Source organism: Leucopleurus acutus, assembly GCF_964270905.1.
Source record: "Leucopleurus acutus genome assembly, chromosome: 13".
NCBI lineage: Eukaryota > Metazoa > Chordata > Mammalia > Artiodactyla > Delphinidae > Leucopleurus > Leucopleurus acutus.
In genome coordinates, this window is record NC_139155.1 from 27,691,792 (window position 1) to 27,713,442 (window position 21,651).

Genomic DNA, 21,651 nt, shown 5'->3' on the forward strand with positions numbered 1-21,651 from the left:
TAGGCACCACCCTGGCCTGAGGGGCCAGAGTCCTGGGTCTCTGCCTGCCAGCAGCTCTTGTCTCCTTGGCCGGTCACTTCTGCTCTGATTCTCAGAGTCCTCCCCCTACCTCCATCCACCATCTGGGGAGGGATGGGGTGACACCCCTTGCCCATGGCAGCAGGGAAGAGGGCAGGGAGCAAACTAGCATTCACGGAGTGCCCACCCCTTGCCAGGTGCTGTGCTAACGCTGTCCGTACCCCACATAATCCTCACAAAAACAACCTCTCCGGAGAGTACTAAGCCTCGCTCGCTCCTGGAAGCCTGACCTGGAGCCTATGCTCTTGACCCCCAGGCCACCCCGCTGCTGTGGCAGCTTCCATTCCTGCTCCAGACATTGCACCGGTGCTGCCTGTGGACTCTTGCTGAATCTCGCCCACAACAAGGGGCGGGTCATGATTACATCCCCATTTCTCAGATGAGAAAACAAAGTTCCAAGAGGTTACATACCTTGCCTGAGGACACACAGCTTCTGTTGAGGGTCTGTACACCACACCCTGGCTGGGCACTCACAGTTATGATCTCCTTCTTAGCTCACACATTCTACTGTATTCTTGTGGACAAGATGGAAAATGCAACCTAGTCACCAGGACAATGAGGAGAATTTGTAAATAAATGAATGAGCACATCCTATCAACACAGGTCAGTGGTTTGACACCAACCTGGACAGTGGCTTCTCACTTCCTGCCTTGGTGTCTGGTCCTTGCCTGTTAGGTGAAGCCATGGCGGGCATGTTAGCCCCATCCACCACAACACTAAACTGAGAGGAGTGGACACAGACAGTCTCTTTTTAATTTCCATAGGCAAGGAGTTTGCTTGTGAGACCGTAAGTTTCTCTCATAGGACAGTCTCTAAATAGGATCAATGTAAGGCTTCACCTGTGGGTACTAAGAACCAACTGAGGCAGAGGTGATGAGCTGTCTCCCAATATCTGTTTTCTCCTTCTATGGTAATAGAACCCTCAAATTTGGCTGGGCACATGGTCTTCCAGAATAAAAACTACATTTCCCAGCCTCCTTTGCAGCCATGTGTGGTCATGAGACCAAGTTCTGGCCAATGGGATACAAGTGGAGGTGCCAGGCAGCAATATATCATGCTCTTCCTGCCCTTTCTCTTCTTCTTCCATCCTGCTGCTTAGAAAGTGGACATGGGGTGAACTGTCCTGGACACGCAGAAAAGGGCCATACCCCAGGGAGGGTGGAGCAAGAAGAAAAGAGATGCCTGCGTCCCTGACATCAGCACCTGCCCAGGACCACTAACTCCAGGCTGAGATAGTTGGTATCCCCTTTAAGCCACCTTTATTTTGAGTCTCTGGCACCAGAGCCAAACTAAACCCTACCCAATAAACCGACTCCACTAGGTGAAGACATAAGTGTCTCCAAACAGGTGTTATCAGATGCAAGAGTTCAGGTCTGCATGAATTAAGCTCAATAACAGGGTGACATGTACTCAAAACATCTGATGCAAACTTAGGCTACGTTAATGGAAGCAGATTTTTCAACGAAGGGAAGGCATCTGATGGAGTCCATACTGGCTTCCTTCTCATTTTATGGACTTTGACCAGCTGGAGTTCGTCAAAGTCAGCATCTGGATGGAACCAAAGGCGCTGGAGGAACCAGGGATGCTTGGCCTGAAGGATTCTCAAAAGTGCCTAGCAGAGCCCTGCAAAGGCTGCCAAGAGGAGAGTCAGTGGTGGGAAGGAAAGGCCAGGGCCTGGGAGGCAGAGGACATAGGCTGGCCTCCTGGCACAGGCCGAGGAAATGCAAGGAAAGGCAAGGGGCAAGGTCGCTGCCCATGGGCCACTCACTTCCATCAAGGCCAGTCAGGGGCTTGTGTGTGAGTCAGGCCCTCCTGCCCCACAACCATGTCCCCCACCGACCTGCAGTGACAGGGTCTGCCAGGCCACGAGTGGAGAAAGATCTGTTGCATTGGGCTCAGGGGCCCCAAGGAATGTAGCCCCCATCAGGGAGGAAGACTGCTCAGGAGTGGGGGCACCTCTTTAACCCCTCGAGTTCTCATGGACCCTGTCCCCACACACCCCGTAGATTCACTGTCTGCCGAGGGATGCAAAGTCTGGTGTGTGCAGCCCTGCCCCCGGGGTAGGAATACCGCCTTGGGTCATAGAAGGGACCAGGTATCCAGCTGCACTGAAACCCCAGCCTCAGTTTCTAGGCCATGAAATTTAAAACCACCTCTTACCTTGCCTCGGTTTTCTCATCTCTCAATGGGGTTTAATAAAAGGTAACCCAAAGATCAACACAAGGAGACAGAGAGATGGTGCCTGTAAGCCCCAGCATGACGTTCATGAGCTGATGCTTCTCTCCTGCCCGGCAGGAGGGGCTCACAGCTGAGGCATGACAGTGCCGGGGGCTCCATGGGAGGAAGGAGACAGCCTTTGCCGACTTTACCATTCTGCTCAAGACCCAACATCTTAGCTTTCCACTCAGGGCCTATTTTTTGCCAGCCCTTCTCCTGTGTCTTTCTCTTCAGGCACCCAGGGAAGGGAAGCCACGCCTGGAGCAGGGGGAAACTGGAGGGGCCACTTAGCCCGTCCACAGACCGAGGCCTCCCAAGGCAGGACTGTACCAGGCAGGTCTCCTCCGAGAAAACGCCAGACTTGGGGAAGTCAAAAGCCCCACCCCCCAGAGGTGGTGACTCTGTAGGGCTGGAAAAATCCGTGTTTTAACAAAGTTCCAGGTGATTCTTACTTGGTGTAGACTCTAGGGTTTGAAGGCTCCTTGGCCAGGTGATGCCCCAGATCTCTCGCAGCACGGATGGTGTGCGTCCCGCCAGGCTCCATGGGTCTACAGACCTGCCCACCTGCCGGGACATCCCTCTCCAGCACGTGGCCGGATCGGGCAGCTCCCGGGCCTCTGGGCTCAGTGCTGCTGGTGCCTTCCGTGATTTACGGCTGAGACTCCCGCACACACTCCAGGAACAGGAGAAGCCAGCACACTATTCACAAATTAAATTCAGCCCCCCTCTCCTCCCAGGTAGTGGGCCCATCTGATGATAGAAGAGCTTATAATCAGCTGTCGTCAAATTAATCTCAATGTCAGAGAAATAACTGCAGCCGTAAATAAGACTGAGTGTGCCCGGCTCGCCAGCTTGTTAGGGAACTTTATAAAACAGGGCAGCGCCGTTCACACCGCACCGTCTGTTTAATTCCCCTAGCCACACGCGCAGAGGCTGAGCACCAGCTGAGGAGTCTCCCAGGTGTCAGGACCAGCACCCAGGGTGGCGGGTGGAAACCCCAGCCGAGCAGGGCTGCTGGCTGTTTCCTGGCCCCACTGCTGCTTCTTCCACCTCTGCCCAAACTGTCCTCATAATGGCTGCCAGGGTTCTCAGGGTTGAGGGGCCACCAGCCGTGCTCAGCCCTCCCCGCTCCCCTCTCGTGGCCTCCCACCTGGGTGCCCCCCGCTTTCTCACCTCTTACTGACAGGGACCTCAGCCTTCAACACCAGCTCTAGGCCCACCTCCTCCACAAAGCCCCCCAGGCCACATAGCCTCCCAAAGGAGCTGGGCGATGTTTGTCCCATCCATCACCAGGCAGCTATAGCAGAGACCACGGCAAATAAAGGGTGCCCCCCTCAGTAGCCCACACAGGCCACTGCGCCTCCCAGGCTGCAACAAGGGCTCATGGAGACAGTGGAGCCCTGAAGACGGTGACAACTGGGGGTCACAGGCTCTGCTGGGGCACGTGGCCATGCGCAAGCCCGGTGGCGTCATCCTGGCTCAAGGCTTGTTGGAATATTAATTGTGTGAATCCAGTGATGGTGTCCACCTCATGGGGTTCAGGAGACATGTCGGTGGAAAGAAGGGGAAGCGGACATTTAAGTTGTATCTCCAGAGATAACGTGCGTGGGTATCACGGTGTCGCTGTGTATACTCACATGTGTGAGTAGCAAGAGGCTGTGTGCATCTATCGTCACCTGTGCATGTGACTGTGTAATGTTCTGTGTGTACAGATATTTATGAGTGTCGATGAGTGGACTGCTGACGTCACGCAGGTGTGTGGCCTGTGTGCGAGTGTGTAAATGTGTATGACTCGGGGACTGTGTACAGATGGGCATGTGTCAGGCTGAGCATCCAGGTGCACTGTTATGTGCACGTCACGTGCTAGACGGGTCGTGTGCAGTGTGTCAGACGCAGCTGTGGGTTCAGGGGAACAGGGGCTCACAGGTGGGTGGGGAGAAAGCCCAACCCGAGGAACCTGGGCAAGATTATAAATATAAGAAGGTGGGAGGAAGTCCTGAGCAGAGTCGGGTACAAGTCCCTCCAGTGGCCAGGAGCTGCCTCCAGGGCCACCTCGGCTCCCCGGCTGCTGGCAGAGCTTCCCGGCTAGCCTGCAAGGGTGGCACTGGGCGTGAGTGACCGGCCCCCCACCGACCTTCTGATCTTAGAGAATCCTCTCGAGTAGGCAAGGATGGCACTCCTGGGAGGAAGACTGCGCTGGAGGGGTGGGTACTTGGAGACAAGCAGTCACCTACTGATGAGCCATCTTTTGCAGCCTTTTTCTCAGTCTCCATTTCCCCTCAGTATAAGGAGCTGCTTTTTAGCCAGTCTTGAGCTAGATGACCTGGCTCCCAGGCCGGCATTTGCCAAACTGTGCTCCATGTTCAAGACATATTTCTAGGAGTCACACACACACACACACACACACACACACACACACACACAGAGAGTTCTGTGTTCAGGTAGTTTGGGTAAATCCTACTGATGCAGAACCAAAAGGGGTTTCTTTATTACAGGACTTATCAGAACCTTTAATAAGCTAATAGACATAAGACAGGGGTATAGTGTGTAGCATTTTTTCAAATTGTTGGAACACATAACCCTTTTGCACAAACAGCTTTTAACAGCTCAAGGGGTCCCAGCATTTGGTTGGACAGTGTGTTGAGAAATGCTGCTCCAGACCCCTGCTTCAAGGGTCAGCTCAATCCCCACATTTTCCAGGTCTCCCAGATACCACATTACCCTCCCCTTCCCCTCCTCTGAACTGCTCCATCTCAGCAGTAGAACATGATAACATCATTATTATTATTATTATTATTATTATTATTATTAATGCCCCATTATTATTATTCTGGGGGTCTGTCAGGATTCCAGCTTGTTTTCTAGACCTTCAAAGGCATCGCCCAGGTCTCACCCTCAGCCCTTATTTCATACCGGACATAGCAGAGCTCCGCGTAGACTGTGTGCACTTCATTCTTGACAAAGGCCAATCAGCCACCAGCAATGCTGATTAGCAGGCAACACTGATATGCTGACGATTAGGAGTGACGAGGGCCCAGCTGCCCCACAGGACGTTAGCCTCCTCCCACGGCCCCTCTGCAGTACTCTGCTCCTCAACCCGCCCTACGCCTGGCAGTCCCTGTGCCCTGCAGCCCCTCTGCCTGCAACACCCTGCCCCCGCCTTTCCTCCTGGTCAGTCCCACGCATCTTTTAAGACTCAGCTCAGCCTGAGCTTCTCCTGAGAGAGCACACAGCATGTACCTTGAACCATACTTTCTTGATTGTTCAAGTGTCTGTTTCCCATGGGACGACACCCCTAGGGCAGTTAAAGTGCTCAGGACAGCGCCTGGCACAGAGCAAGTGCTATGTGAGCATTTGCTGCTGCTCATGTTGTTGTTATTATCCTCATGCCTCCAGTACCTGGCAGGGCACCTGGTCAAATGCCGACACAAGGTACACATCTGTGTGGTCAGCTGAACAAATCCGAGATCAAATCTGAGCCTCATTATAACCCTGTTGCAGGGGTTCCTAGGATTGTCCCAATTTTACAGATGAGAACACTGAGGCTCAGAGTTTTTCCCCTACGCTTTGTTCCCCTTACCAAATTCAAAGTGCCTCCTAGGAGCAGGCAGGGGATCATGTATGTGGCAACTACCTAGCAGGTAGCCATATATAACAATAAGCGTAGCCTCGTGCTCTGTGCCAGGTGTCATGGTGGGTGCTTTCTATCCACCATCTCATTTGACTCTCACTCAGCCTGGCAGGTAAGAATAGTACCCAATTCTGCAGGGAGAAGAACCAGTGCCTGAGAGGGTTGCCCGCTTCAGAGGAGTTCACAAACCCTCAGCTCCTCCCAGGCAGCATCCCACTCTGTGTGGCCATCCCAGGGGGTGGCACGTTGACCCATGGGAGCACTCAGGCAGTCCAGCAAGGCAGAGGGGTGGGAGGAGGCAGGGGATTACAGGGGAAATGGCTGGGGCTGAGGGATAGCAGGGAAGAAGGGGACTAGCGGGGGTGGGATGACAATGAAATGAGAGGGCCCGATGCTCCAGAAAAGAAAAAGAAAAATCAGACAAGGTAACAGCCACAGGACTCTGAACATTCACCTCTTGGATCGGATCTGGGCCTGTGTGGGAGAGGGGCCAGGGGGCAGGCAGACCTGATAGCTCCCCCAGTCAGCAAGCTGCAGATCACTCCCTCCGTGGGGGGCAGCTCCAGTTCTGTCTTCTCCAGGAGGCCCTCCTGACTTACCAGCCCTCAGTGACTTCCCATCCCAGGCACCAATCCTGGCCAGCTGCTCCAGGCTGGGCCACGCTTTCCAGCCAGCATGACCCTCGGCCTGGCCCTCAGTGTAGCCCAGTCTGCATTCTCCACCCCACTCCAGGGGTGCTCGGGGGTCTCCCCAGCTAGGCTGTGGGCCAGACGCTATCTGTGCCCCGGTTGCTCACAGCCCAAGGTAGATTCTCAGTAACTGCTTGCCCAGTGAAGCTGAAACATGCCAGTTCTTGTCTGTTCCCTTTGCACTCCCTTTGGACCCCTTAGACTGTTCCAGGCCCAAGCAAACAGGGATGTGTGTTCAGAGGGGATGGGGTGAGTGAGGAGCTGAGAATGACCATCTTTTGCTAAGCACTTCCCAGAGGTCCGTGTGCTTGTACTTTAAATGCATGATAACTCTTTCACCCTCACCTCCCCATGACACTAGTATTAATAGCAATTATCTCCATTTTTTTCTGATGAAGAGACTGAGGCTCAGAGAGGTCCAAAGTCACCCAAAGCAGGTGGCAAGACCAGGCTTGAACCCTCCCTGAGGCCAAAACCTGTGCTTTCCTTGCTACCACTTAATCTCCCCCACCGTCCTGGAGGGGTCCCAGCAAGCACAGCTTGGCCCTGCCTGGGAACAGGCCTCAAGGTCAAGGGGGCCCTGAGTGTCTGCTGGGGGTAATGAAAAAGTTTTGGAAGTAGAGAGTGGTAATGGTGGCACAACATGACGGATGTACTCAATGTCACTGAAGTGTACACTATAAAATGGGTAAAATGGCAAATTTTATGCTATGTATATTTTATCACTGTAAAAAAAAACAAAAAAAAAAAGAGTCCTTACAGTACCATGGACAGCCCTCTGCTGAGTGCCCCCCACAGGAAGGCCCTCCTCCCACGCCAGTTCATGGGGTTGTCTCGTCTGCTGCCCTCTCCTCTCAGACCGTGGCTTCCAGTCCTGGCCTTGGCTCTGCAGACTAGGAATATATGTGAATCGGCCACCATGTTGAAATGCCACCCTTCTCCCTCTGCCCAGTTAAACCCCATGCTGTCTTCAGCCTTGCCCAGTCCTGTCCCCCACAAAATGCCCCTTGACCATCCTGCTGGAGTTACTGGAGCTTGGGCCGCCTCCAGCTGGCCTAGAGTCAAGACCTGAGAAGAGCGCTGGCCCTCGGGGCCAAGCGGCTCCGGTCGCAGTCCTGACCAGGTCCCTTGGGAGCTGGCTTAGCTACTCCAGCCTCTGGACAGGCTTGGGTTCCCACTTCTGCAAAGACAAAGCCTTGGATTACCCAGGAGCGCCCTTCACACTCTTCCCCAGGAGGACCCAAATGTCAGAGGGGTGTGAAACGACCCCAGCCCCCCAGTCGTAGGGGTACGGACTGGTCTGGAGTGCGTGAATGAAATATGTCATCAAAGCCCTATGTTTTCACTCAAAAGTCCATGCAAAATTTGTAACTGGTGGCATAAGAGTTCCTTGCTTAGTTTAATATCAAAATCTCCTTTTTTCCAAATTTAGTAAGAAAACTGAAAACCACGCTGTGTTTATTCTGTGGTGTGGCAAGGCCCTTTTTTTGACCCAAGTCAAGGGTTCTGCCCTTTGTTGCACACCTGTCCAGTCTCCCGTCTAGTCTGGTGGGCAAGCCAGGCCAGGCCCACCCACCCAGGCGAACACAAGGCAGGCACCGGCACAGACTTAGTAAGTACCCAAGAGATGGGTGCTTCCTGCTGAGAAGTGAGGCTCAGTGATGAGACAGTGCGTCTCTAACTTCCTCCTCCTACACTCTAACCTTCTCACTCCTTCTTTCCTCCACCTCTCTCCTACGGGAAGCTTGGGCTGGTGGGGACCCTTCAGGATGGGATGGGGATGGGCTGGGCAAACACCGTCCCACGTTCATGTCTGGGTTCCTCCTCGGCCTACGTCATCACACTCCCAGCTCACCTGCTCAGGTGGGGGCTGATGGCTGTTGCACTCTTTACGCCCACGTGGCCTCTCTTCCCCTCACGCCTCCTGCAGCCCCATTCCTCCCGGTGGGGAGAAGGCTGCATTCCTCAGGTGCCAAAGGGCCCAAGCTCCCTCTCAGGGCCTCCTACTACCGCCCTTCCCCTCCCGCTCCAACTCCGGCTGTGGCTCTGTGGCCACCCTGCTTCCTGGCACCGCTGCCTGGGAGCCTCAGTTTCTCCTTGCCCAAAAGCAGTCAGGCAGGAGCCGCCTCCAAGGCCCAGCTTCCCTGTGGACCAGCTGACTGAACTCCTCTTCATGCCTGACTCCCTCCTATGCCCCGAGGGACATGAGTCCACCAACGGTGAAGCCAAGGTTGGGCCTACCCACCCTGGTGTCCGAGAGGGGCTCTGGCCACCACCAACTGAACCAGGGCCAAAGCCCTGTGCAGCTGCCTCTTCTGGCTCCCTCCCTCAGTACCAAGTGAGGCACACATGCCGCTGGGCCAGGGGTGACCAGCAGTGCAGGGAGCCTCGAAGGAGGGAACCGGCCCATGGACCCAGGTCTTTCCATCACCGCCTCACCACCCCCAGAATTGGACCCCTCAGCGCTGGTCGGCAGGGCCGTGTTGGCGGAGCAGTAGGCCTGCCCAGGCCAGCTGCCCTTCCAGGGAGTGCCAGGGAGACTGAGGGCCCCGCTGGCTTAGGGAAGCCCAGTGCCCCCAGCCCTGGGCAGCTGGACGCATTCACCCATGAGCACCCTCAGAGTAAGTGTTCTAGGAGGCAGCACGATGGTGCTGGGGGCAGGCAGCATGGTGGGGCCCCTGAGCAATGGGGAGGGGGTGGCCTGGAAGCCCTGGCAGATGCGGGGAGGAGCGCTGGGGCCCAGCAAACAGGCTGTGGGGGGAGGGGGAGCCTTGAGCGGGCCTCCACCCCCTTCTCTCCCACTCGCAGCCCCACAGAAGGAGCAGCAGCTGTTCCAAAGCTTCCTGCCCTTCCTTGAGACAGGTGTTGGCTGAATCCTCACTTCCTCCCAGCCTCAGAGAGCTCCTCCACCCCCCTCCACCCGCAGGCTGCTGCTGAGTCAGCAGCCGCCACTTCCTCTCCTCCACCCCACTGCATCCCCACCTCCCAGGAGGAGCAGCTGAGCCCTTCCACGTGGGTGACTTCCTGGAGGGCCGACTCCCCTGCTGCCCTGAAGTGGCACACCTCAGGGGGAGGTTTAAAGGAAAGGACGGCAAGAGGAAGCAATGATGCCCCAGGGAAGTTCTTGCTCAGAGGCCAAACCAGAGCGGCAGCAGCAGGAAGCAGGAGGGACCCCAGGCTCAGGACTCCCAGGGGGAGCGCTCACCGCGTGGCAGAGCCGCCAGGAGTCACTGCTGCCCGCCCCCCGCCCCCGTCTCTCCGAGGGCGGCCGGTGGAAGGGCAGGTGCCTATGTACTGAGCACCAAAGTGCATGGCTGCTGCCCAGTGAAAAGGCCAAAAGACAATGGAAATGTAAGTTATTCTCATCAAGAGGAAATCACAGTTTTCTAGAGCAGGAAGGGGCAATGAGGGGCAATTATCTCCTTTGGCAGATAGGAGGTACAGACCCAGAGCAGGGGGGTTACTGGCAGAGCGGCCTCAAAGCAGGGCTGCGCCCACCGTCCTGCACAGCCTGTCTGAGCACTACCTCCTGAATAATGGGCCATTATTGTTACTGTTGTCTCTGGCTGGCTTCTTACTTCTTTTCATGTGTATTACTTCACGTGACAAGTCCTGTAAGGCAGAAACAATGGACCCATCGTCCCCATTTGACCGATGGGGGAACTGAGATCCCATGAAGGAAGCTGACTTGCTTAAGATCACGGTGGAGGTTTGTAGCAGAACAAAGACCAGAACCCAGGTCTCAGAAGGATTTATCCAAATCTTCCTTCCCCACACCAACTTTCCTGCCCTTCCTTCCCCCTCTTTGGGCCCATTGATGGAAGGGGCTGACGGTGAGCAGAGAGGCCTGGAAGCTGTCAGATTCCACTAACCCCCTACCCTCTAGTGGCCAAACAGCAGCCCGCGGGAGGTCACAGGTAGACCAGCAGGAGTGGCCCGTGACCCACGGCCGTTGGGTGCCTCATAGACCACCAAGCCTGAATGCAGAGCCACCATTCAAGTGGAATCTGGTGAAGCCATTCAAAGTGACGCTGGTGAAAACAGCTTAGCAAAACACGAAAAGGCTTTCGATATGTTAAATTTGAAAAACTGGAGAACGCAGAAGTGTCTATCACTGTTTACAGCTCTACAAAAAAGACATATATGAGCATGAACAAAAATGTGGAAGGCCTTTCACTAAAGTGATCACAGAGGTGGACTCCTAAGAGATTTTTTTCCTTTTGGTCTATTTTCTAAACTTTCCAAGATGTGATTCTACTGCTTGATGATATAACATAGAATCTGCGAAGGCATCACAATGACCTAAGGAAGCTTGGGAAACGTGCTCATGACTTGGGAGCCAAAGTCCTCAAAGGGTGACCCCTGGTTATTTAGGTGGCGATCAGAGCAGAGTGTCCCCCAGTTAAGCCGGCCAGGCCTCCTCCGAGCCAGTCTGCAGGCTGAAGAACTCACCATGGGGTTCCAGCCTCTGCTCATTTCCTACCCAGGGGTCTCTCTGGTCCACTATGCACCTTCCCTGGCTCTCAGCCTCCCCTTCCAGGAGGATAGCTCGAGGTTGGGGACTTGACCTGCCTCACAGCATGGCTGTCCGCGAGCTGGACAGAGGCCTCTCCCAATGCGGACAAATTGATGCCCCCAGACATGGAGGAAAAGCAGGGATTCCTTTCCAATGCTTGTCTTGGTTTCAAGAGGGTTCCTAACAGTGTACAGGCCATGGAGGCAGTGCAGGGAACCACAGCCGGCCAGCTAGTCACCTGGCATCCACTTCTGGCTCAGCCATTTCCTAGCTGGGGGCGGGCAGGGATGGACTTTCCCCACCATCGGCCTCAGTTGCCTCCTCTGGCCCCCAATTACCTCCTCCCAGGCTGTGTTGGGGAGGAAATAAGATAACAGAAGAGAAAGAGCTTTGAGTTAGGGAAAATCCACTCTCTGCAGACAGGACGAATGCTGAAGTTGGAGCCCGGGCCCCCCCTCTCACGCCCTGCCCTCGTCCCCAGCTGCCAAACCCCTGCCCCATCCTTCTCCCCGACTCTGCTATCCTCCTCACGTGGGGAGGGCCGACCTTTTCTGCAAACCTGTGGAGGCAGTGATCCTGCCGCCAGCCGGCCTTGGGGTTCTCTCTTCTCAAGAAGGGTGAAGTTTGATAAAAGTTGTTCAAACTGAGATATGGGGGCACAGCTCCCTGAGGGGGTCAGTGTCGGCAGAGAGGCTGCTGAAAGTGTGACCTGCATAACTAAAGATGCATCTGTATAGCCAAGTAAGGCACGGAGGGAGAGTTTTTTGAGGGTGTGTCATGTAAATATGATACATTTTTATCGTCAAAATTAATTTTCTACTCCATCCGGGTACTAGAAGTCTCAAATCCCAGGACATTTTCGTGGTCCCCTTCCCTCTGCCACTTTCTACACCTCAAAATTCTATTTATCCGCACGCTGAACTAACCTTTCCCCCAAATTGACTGTTCCTCCCATCTTCCCTGTTTGTCTTCAGGGTCTTACATTTTCCCAGGCACCCCCAGACCTCCCGCCCCTGAGCCCCTCCCCATTGACTCAGTTCTGCTCACCTCCTCCTATGGGAAGGCCCCTCTTGCAAGCCCTCCTCCCCCGGCGCCCTGGTTTGGGCTTCCAACAGCCCTGGATGGCCCACGGCCTCCTCCCCGGCTCAGCCCCCTGGGCTCACACCCTGTCATCAGTTGCCAGAATAAGAAGTTGTTGAAGCACCACTCTCCCCAGACAGCCCCCAGGGGCTAAAGGAGCAAGTCCAAACTCTGCCGGAGCTTCCAAAGGTCTTCAGAAACTGACTTCAAAATATCTTCCAGCCTTTTCTCCCTTATTCTCCCAACCTCATGTTGCTTATCCCCTGGAGTTGTGCTCTCAGGAGAACCATTCAAAGACAGGACAATGGTCCCAGTGCCTCCCGAAGATGTGCAAGGCAACAGGTCTGCACACATACCCCGAGACACACCCAGACACACACACACACACAGACCTCCTCATAAGCACTCTCTGTTCTTGGCAAATCAGCAGAGCCACTTGACCTTGGCCAAAGTCTCACTCCATTCGGTCCCCACCTGGAGCTCTCACTTCTCTTCCTCCTGTATACATACCAACCTTTGAGGCACATCTCAACCCCACTTCCTCAGCAAGTCATCCCTGACTTTATTTGATCCCTTGGCCAGTATATTCCTATAGGGGTGGGGGATGGGGGCAGCCACCTAGCATGCCCGAGGCACCTGCTCTGTGCCAGGTGCCTTTGAAAAGTCTGCACACCACACACCCTATCAGGTAGGTATAATGACAGTCATTGTTTAGATGATGCTCAGAGCAGTGGCCTAAGTTCACCCTTCCCAGTCAAGACTGGAGTAGGACTCAACCACTGGACTGCTCCAAGCTCTTCCCACCTCAAGTCAGGATGTTCTTGCCATCCGTTCGGGTGCTGTGGCACAGAACATCTCAGCGTCTGGTTTCCTAAGCATTCATCTTCCAGCCTCAGCAGAAGCCTCAGGAGGGCAGGCACCCAGGTCCTACACTGCTTCACTTGGCCCCAGGTAGAAATTCAATGAACACTCATTAACTAAATGAACAAACAAGTGAGTCAGTGAATGAATGAATGACTGAATACATGAAAATACAGGCATTGCAAGTGGTTCGGCTGTGGGGTTCTGAATGTTTGCTTTTAGTTTTTAAATCATCCAGAAAATCGGAGCCTCTCTAAGGTAAGTTTCCCCTCTGATTCTCTTAGAAATATATGGGTTCATCTGTGGCCAAACCATACCATACTAATAAAAACGAATTCACTTTCATATTATGTTAAGCCAGGAATTTTTAAAGAGCTATTTAGATTCAAAGAGAACCCAAGGCACAAGTGTCTTGCACATTTGAGCAAACGTGGTCAGCTGGGACTGAGACATCCAAAGTCACTCCCTGAGTCGGAGTCAAGGGCCTGTGTCTCCTGGCCAGGAAAGGGGTTTCCCACTGCACTTGGATCCAGCACAGAGCTGTTGCTTCCCTAGCCCAGAAAAGCATTAAGGTTTCCAATGGACACAGCAGGCTGCTCATTTAAAGATGGGAAGGACATAGTGGGTTGGGAAGGACATAGTGGGTAGGGCAGGAAGTGAGCAAACTACGAAAGGAAGAGAGGCGAGAGGTGGGCCAGTCCCTGTCATCAGTATATTAGGGCATGGAGACTCTTGGTGGTCTTTTCCCCTAACCCTGAGTGATTAATAGTATTTGCTGATTTATGAGAACTATTATTCAAGTAAGCTCCTCAATTAGGTGGACCTTATCTGATGCTAGTTTCAGGAAAGAAGTTCTATTATTCAAAAGGAAAAGCCATAAACAAGAACTATGTCCCATCTTGTTACAAAGTTCAGTGTAGGATCTGTGGAGCAGAAGGCTTTTCCAAAATCTTTTAGAGTCAAACTTTATTAAAACAGGTACACATCTGTTGGCTGAGAGAGTAGATATAAAGTACAATGGCTTTGTAATGACTGGATCATCCAGTCAGAGGAAAAGGCTCCTTCAGATAAATATGTTTATTCTGACAATCTGGATGAAAACATATGCATTTGATAAATTGCTAAAACATGACTTCCCATTAACCCACTAACTTTCTTTGTTATTACTAGGTTACTAAACCATCCTCAAAACGTATTGACCAAATAATTCCAACATACGTAACATTCACTTAAAGAAATAAAATCTTAGAGTTGCTTAATAGCAATCTAATGAACTACTGCTCTCTAGGACAGAAATGACGGCAATCACCTGAGTTGGGGTAGTTTTCCTTATCGTTGAGGTTGGTTGGAAGATGGTTTATTTTGCTTTCTCAAACTAGGAACAAAATTAAACATTTCATGAAAACCAAAATAAAATGAGAAGGAGAGGAGAAGAAGGAGAGGGAGAAACAAAATCCTTGAAGACCTGCATATCCCTTCTTATAAAAACTACAGCATGAGCCTCTGCTGGGAACTTGCATGTGTGTCCATGTGTCACAGTAAATCAGCTCAGCTTTCCCTTATGGGCTGGAGAGAGCATGAGAACAAAGGGCCAGAGCAGAAAGGGCAGCCATGGGGGGAGAGGAGAGCCGCACCAAGCCACAAAGAAGGCTAGGAAGCGCTGTGGTCAGGCAGGGGTGCGCCTGCCCGGGAAAGGGACGCTGGCAGGGGGCAGAGGCGGGCCGGGAGACAGCCCACAGGAGCGAGGAGGAAGCACGTTGGTCCAAGGAAGAGCGGCTCCAGAACGATGACCCTTTGAAGGAACCATGAATTTCTTTAATCAACTAATTTCCACGGTGACTAAAACGCCTCATTTGTCAAGGCTTGTTCTGGGCTGAAATTGAAGAGGTGTAATTGACAAATGCTTGAATTTGGGTTCCACTCTGGGGAAAAAATACCTCTCCACTGGCTCCTCCAATATAATTATGGGAAAAAGACATATTTTAAGGGCTCTTCTTCCAATTCAATTTGGGGTAAGGTCATGACTTCCTTCCTGATCCCCCCCAACACACTCTGACAATGGCAGAGATCTGGCTTTCTTTCTCAAGAGGGGCACTACCGCCACAGATGAGGCAGCTGTCAGGAAACTAGGCTGTAATCAGCTTTAAATGGCTCACAGCCTGCAGAGGGCACAGACCCTCTTATTCCTACAGTAACAGGTCAGGCTGCTGGCCCTGGGATGAATGTGGGAGTGGTCTGAGTTGGTTTCTGTTTCAAACATCTTCCTTATGCAGGATCTCAATGCAAAACTTACATCACAGGTCCCAACAATTTAAATATGCACACAGAAGAGGGTACTTTAAAATTCCAGATCATGGCTTCAACTGCATGTAACATGTCACCCCCAGCATGACTTATAAGGACAGTAAATCAATAAAACAGTAAAAAGAAAAGTTAAAACACAACTGAAAATGGGTTTTTCAGGCGAGTCTGAAATGCTACAAGATTGCTAGTTAAGAACAGTATCCCTTTTCTCAACCTAAGTGTTACAGCCCCATCTCTTCACCAGCATCATAAACTGAGTGCCCATGTAACTTGGAAACTGAGATGAAATGTGGAGGCTATTGGGTGGGTACACAGGTAGCCAAAGATAGGAGTTCCTTCTATGCAGTAGAGCTATTTTGGTGTGACAGGACAACTGACCCACCCCCGCATTGCCCCAGACATCTACCGTAGAAAGATATGGACTAGATGAGATTAAAGTCACCATATCTGTACCACAAAACAAAACAAAACAAAACAAAAGTTAAAAAAAAAAAAAAACCAGAAGGCATTCACTCAAATCTTACAATGGGAGGTGGGAGTGGTGGGTGGGTGGGTGAGGGTGGGGATAGAAAAGCAAGGGGGAAAATCTACAGCAGGATACAACAATAAATGGGAAAACAGCAAGAGAAAAAGCACACTAGGTTAATATAGGAAACTAGTTCTTTATTGAGAGATTGTATATTAGTATTAGTGGATTCTGTGTGTAACAATGTCGTCATGCACACGATACAAAAAAAAAAAGGCTGGGCCCACCATGCTTCGGAAGGGCAACAGAACAAAAGCAGCGTACAACGAGCAGATGGCCCGGCTACACGAGCACAGTGCGTTTCAGCAGGGTAACATCTCTACCCGAGCGCTGTACATTGTCAACTGGGGGATGGAAAAAAATACAGATCATGCTTTAGTTTTAGTACAAGAAAAGGTGAAAAAGATACACAACCGAAAGGATATTTGATACAGAAAAAATTACCCACAAAATAAGAACAGGAAGTAATTCAGCACAGCAGAACACGCTATCCCTGTTTAATGGAAAACCATTTTGCTGGGGATCCTTTTTCTTTTCTTTTCTTTTTTCTCTTCTCTTTCTTTTCAGATTGCCAAATGGCAATCTGGGGAGGCCACTTGGGACTTTATTTTGGAAGGGCCCTTGAAGTAGGGGCCTTATTCTTTATTGCTGCTGTTTTGTTTCAGTTTTCAAGCAGGTCTGGCCAACGAGGCAGCAGAAGGGAGCCGGCTGTTAAAGGGGTAGCTCTGAGGGCCAGGGCGCATGTCCAAAGATGCTCTTGACATTGTACAATTAAACAATTAAGACACCATGGCTATGGCTCCCCCTTAAGTCAAGGACCTTGCTACACCAAATTTTCAGAGTAGCAGCAACTGTCATGTCATCAAAATTTTTCATATCTATATTTATTATTTTTTGCCTCTGACTAAATGTATCTCTTCACTTATGCCTGGGCGCTACCAGGAAGCTAGCTGATGGCCACCCAGGTAAGTGGGATATGGGGTGCTACAGCCTCCAAGCCAAGGCAAAAGGAATCCACTTAACAGGGATTTACAGTGCAATGTACTCGGCTAAACAAGATGAGATACAAAAATGGTTATTTCTCTACATCTATTCTGAAATGGCCTACATCCTATACTACTACAATGGAAACTAAAAGGAACAGATCTAAGCTGGCAAGCTATCTAATAGTTTTACAAGAAGATTGTGGTTTAGGACCTTGTTGAGTTAAGCATTAGTATCCTCTATCGGAAGGTCATGAATTCTTATCGCATTGTGCTAAATTTTACTCACAGCCCAATTAACCCTCAGCCCTTGAATTTCCTATGGGCGTGTTTGCCATGAAAGTAAACTTTGACTGACTGGCAGAATTTGTTTTCTTGGGTGTTTTTTTTTTTGAGGGGGGGGCAGGTATTAAAAATAAAATTTAAAGGCAGCTGAGCAATTTGAATTTCAAAACATGGAATCAGCATCCTGCAATGGTATTTAGAGATTGGTGGTATTAATGAGGATGATAATGATTTAATCAGGATAATTATACTTTCAGGCTCAACATCCTTCTTAATCATTTTTGAATTTCTGCCTAGTGTAATGTTCCACACCCGTTTTAAGAGGAAATGCCAAGTAATAAGATATAATTGTGTATTGGGGGAGGGGTTGGCATTTCAAGGGAGATCTCACCCAGCCCCCCATTCCTATTCTTCACACACCCACTCCACCACCGCCCCCCACTGCTAGGCTGGCCTGAGATAGGGGATACTGCCGCTTAAATAGCAATGCCTTCCTCAGATGGAGACAGGAGATGGTTAAGAGGGGTGTCACAATACAGCTAAATGCGGAGGCAGAAGGGTCACAGCGCACACAGCAGCGAGTTGACCATTCACTGAGCTACACAATGAAGAAAAAAAAAGATTTGATAAATGCAGAATGTCATCATTCTATCATCACACGAAAAAACTGTGGTTCAAACAGGCCTAAGGGGGCCAACCTTGCCTTTTAGGTTCTGGGGACAGGCTGGGTCTGGGGACAGCTGGGCTGAAAGAAGGAGGGCTGGGCTTTCATTCTCCTGCCCAGTCGGGCCCCTGGGGCGCACTAAAGCGCCGGCTTGCGACGCCACCCCCCACTCTGACTTGGTGGAGCAGCCGGGGCCGCAAAGGGAAGACATCATTCTGAGCTTGAGGGAGGGGGAGTGGGGGAGGGCCTCAGCCAGCAGGGATTTAAGCAGACGTGGAGTGGGAGAGGATAGCAGAAACATTTCCAAGAAGAGAAATGTGAGTCCAGAGGCAGAGTACAAAAAGAAAAAAAAATAATAATGAATCTAAATGCATCTCGGATTTGCTTTGGGAGGTGGGAGTTTCTGATTAAAAGAAAATGGAAGAAATGTGAAGGGAGGAGAAGACGGGAAAATCAAGCTATTGTTGTAGCAGAATGTAAGGGAAAGGGGATGTGGGGCAGGGGACCGTGCAAACACACCCCATATATCACAGTTAAAAACAAAGCCGGCGCCGGCCTGCTGCTTTGTCAACGCCTGCCCGGGGCAAAGGCCTGGCTTGGGGGCAGCGTCCCACCTCATCCTCACACACAGCGCAACAGCCAAGGGCCGGCACCCCGCTTCGGCCCGGCCCAGGGGTGCACAGCAGTGCACGTCTGACTCTCCGAGGCGCGCACACACTTGCACACACTCGCATACACACACACACACACACACACACACAAGCATCTTGAACCCATAAATGCAACTGTCATACAAAGACCATGGGGTGGGAGGGGTAGCACAAGGGCGATACACAAAAAGGGTTAAAGGGAAGGAAGAGATGGGAAGGGAAATCGTGCAAGTGCCCACGAGAATGCGGGGGCTGGGGCATGGCATAGGGCAGATGGGAGATGCAGATGCCAGGTCCCAGCTAACCAGCCATCGGTATCAACGACCAAATGATGGAGAAACACAAACAAAAATGACACGAAACACACACACACCTCAAAAAAAAAATCACAGAAAGCCAAGTACGCTTACACACACAAACACACGCGCGCGCGCACACACGCAGTCCTGTATCTCTCTCCGTCCTTCGATCACACAGGGCTAGGTATTGGGGGAAGGGGCTATGATTTGGGGGAACCGCGTCCGCCGCAAAGAATAAATAGTGGGGCTGGGGAGGGAGGGAGGGATGGACTCAAATCGCCAAATCCTAACTTCACTGCAAAAGCTCCCACGAGGGCAGCCACCTCCACACTGGGGGTCCCCCCAAAAGGGAGAGGGGAGAAGCCACCGCTCGCCCCGCGTCCTCGCGGGTGTGCCCTGAGCCCTCCGCCGCCCTCGGCGCCCGCCCCCACCCCGGTGCCCGCGGCGATCCACGCTCCGAAGCGGACCCCGAAAGGAAAAAGCGATACCTCTGTTTCGCACAGAGCCAAACACTGGAAGCACGAAATAGCCGACGTGGACCAGGACCATCCTGGCTCCTCGCGCGGCGGCGGCGGCGGCGGCGGCTGCGCGCGGGCCCTTTGTGGCGCGGCTCCGGGGCGCGGGCGCGGGCGGCGGCGGGGCTGCGGGAGCCGCCGGGGCGGGAGGCGGAGCGCGGGGCGCGGGCGGCGGTGGGGCGGCGGCTGGCGGGGAGACAGATGGCCCATGGAAAGGCTCCCTTCCCGGCCCCTCTCGACATTCAAAGGCGCTGGGGCCGCAGCTGCCGCCACACAAAGGCGCGCGCAGCCAATGGGAGCGGAGCGCAGCGCGGCGCGGCCTCGCCGGAACCGCGGGGGACAGCGGGGACCGCGGGAGCGCGGGGGGCGGGGGGGCGGGGGGGGCGGGAGGGGTGACGGCTGAGAGGGAGCGGGCGGCCAATCGCGGTGGCCCGTGGCCGGGCGCGGGAAGGGGGTCAGCCCTGCGGGGCGCGTGGAGCCCTGCGCGGGTCCCTGGTCGCCCGCAGGCCGGAACGCGCGCGCGTGGAGCGCCCAGCACACAGACACGGGCGGCGTGCACACGGAACGTGCACACACCGAGAGCGACGTGCACCTTGACATGTGAAGGTGCCTTCGTGCGTCAGGAGAGACAGGCTCGAGCGCTCCAAGTGCACACGACCCGGAGGTCCTTGCACAGCGCTCCCGGGTCACTCGGGGACGTGCGCATGGAGGCTGGCCCACGTGCAGAGCCCGACTGCGGGCACAAGTGGAGCTGGAAAGAGAGCAAGCGCGGCACAGGGACCCAGGCACTGCCACACAGACCTGCACACACCGAAAGCCTTGTTAACCAAACACGTGCCAAGAACGCATTCCCAGAGACACACAGAGAGGACACACAATGCAGATATGTACACTCCCAGGCTTCTTGCCTTCGCACCGCTTTGTTGCTTCTGCAGAGCACAAAGCTCACAACATTTATTTGCCAAATTGAAAACCGCTCGTACACTGAGGTGTGTGCACACGTTCTATAGAGGCACGCTCACCCAGAAAACCATTCGACCACCATTCTCCCCACTCGGACACAGGCACAACCAGCCATGTGCACAGACACGCCCACTTCCACAGCCCAGAGGCACATATATGACATCAGGGCTAGGAGGCTCCTCAGATTCACACGTGGAGGCACAGCCACAGTGTCTCGCGTGGCCTGTGACTGGCCTGCCAAGCACAAGCAAGACAGAAGCAAAGAGCCTTCACCCTGCAGCCCAGTTGTCAGGTGGACTGCTAAGACCCAGTTCCTACACACTTAGCCCACCTGCTGTGGAAATCCCAGCACAACCCTCAGACCAGGCTCACAGTCCTCAGCAAGACCAGAGTCTGCTTGGCATCCACATGCAGAAAGACAGAGGACATTTCCCACACTGAGACTTGTCTTCAGTGGCTCCTTTATTTAATGAGTCTGAGAAAACTAGATGGTAAAATTGCAGTATGTGGAGCTGGAAAAAACCTAATCAACCAAACCTGCCTCCATTTTTGAAATAAGGAAAAGGAGGCCCATTCAGTGAATACACCTTGTGTTGTGTTTGAGGCCCCAACGCTTGCAGCCCAGAGGGGCCTCAGAAATGGAAGACATGGGTATCAGCATAGGGTGCTGGGAAAGGGGACAGCTAGGAGAAGCACCTAGCTGAGTAGGCGGGAGGTAGGGAGGGCAGTAGGAGTTGACTCCAGAAAAGTGACTTTTAAGTGCAACTTGAAGAATGGGAGAAGTGAGGTCAGGGGAGGAAGAAGACAGCAAAGGGAACACAGCAGATTGGCTTTGCCAAGACACCTACCACATTCCCAGTGAGCACAACAGGGCAGGATCCCAGTGCACGCATATCCCTCAGACCTCTTCTCCACCCCGAACACCTCTGCTGCCCTCAGAGAACTCAAGAATGCAGGCAACTGGAGGAACACACCAACAGTTCCAGGCCCCTATTTTGACAGTCCTGTCAACCCACTCCTGCCCAGCTCTTTCCTTTCTTCATTATCTGTCGAATAAACATAATGCCACCACTAATGAAAAAATTTTTAAATGAAAAGAACTTAAGAAACACCTAACTACTAGAGTTGTTTCCTGTTCTGTTTCAGGCTTTGCCAGTATGCTTATATATGGGTTTTGTCATCATAATCTGCATATTTTTTACCCTGCTTTTTAAACTTAATGTTTTATCAGAAACATTTTCCTATCCTTCTACATAATTATCTTCCTAATTTTCATTTTAAATGTTTTCATAGTATTTCAACAAGTGAATGTACTGTGAAATTACTTAATCATACTCTGTTCTTGGGCACTTAATTTGCTCCCAGTTTTCCATGACTGCAAATCATACAA

The 21,651-nt window shown here is 52.5% G+C and overlaps 1 protein-coding gene across 1 annotated transcript in view; it reads right to left on the reverse strand.

The window, feature by feature from the left end:
- Positions 1 to 19,347, reverse strand: part of ARK2C (arkadia (RNF111) C-terminal like ring finger ubiquitin ligase 2C) — a gene marked incomplete at its 3' end in the record, with an annotated part of 102,691 nt that extends 83,344 nt beyond the window's left edge. The window contains exon 1 of the mRNA XM_082852704.1: positions 19,272 to 19,347. Within this exon, the coding sequence (XP_082708830.1) occupies positions 19,272 to 19,332 (61 nt within the window). The 5' untranslated portion in view covers positions 19,333 to 19,347. The remainder of the gene's footprint in view (positions 1 to 19,271) is intronic.
- Positions 19,348 to 21,651: the final 2,304 nt, after the last annotated feature.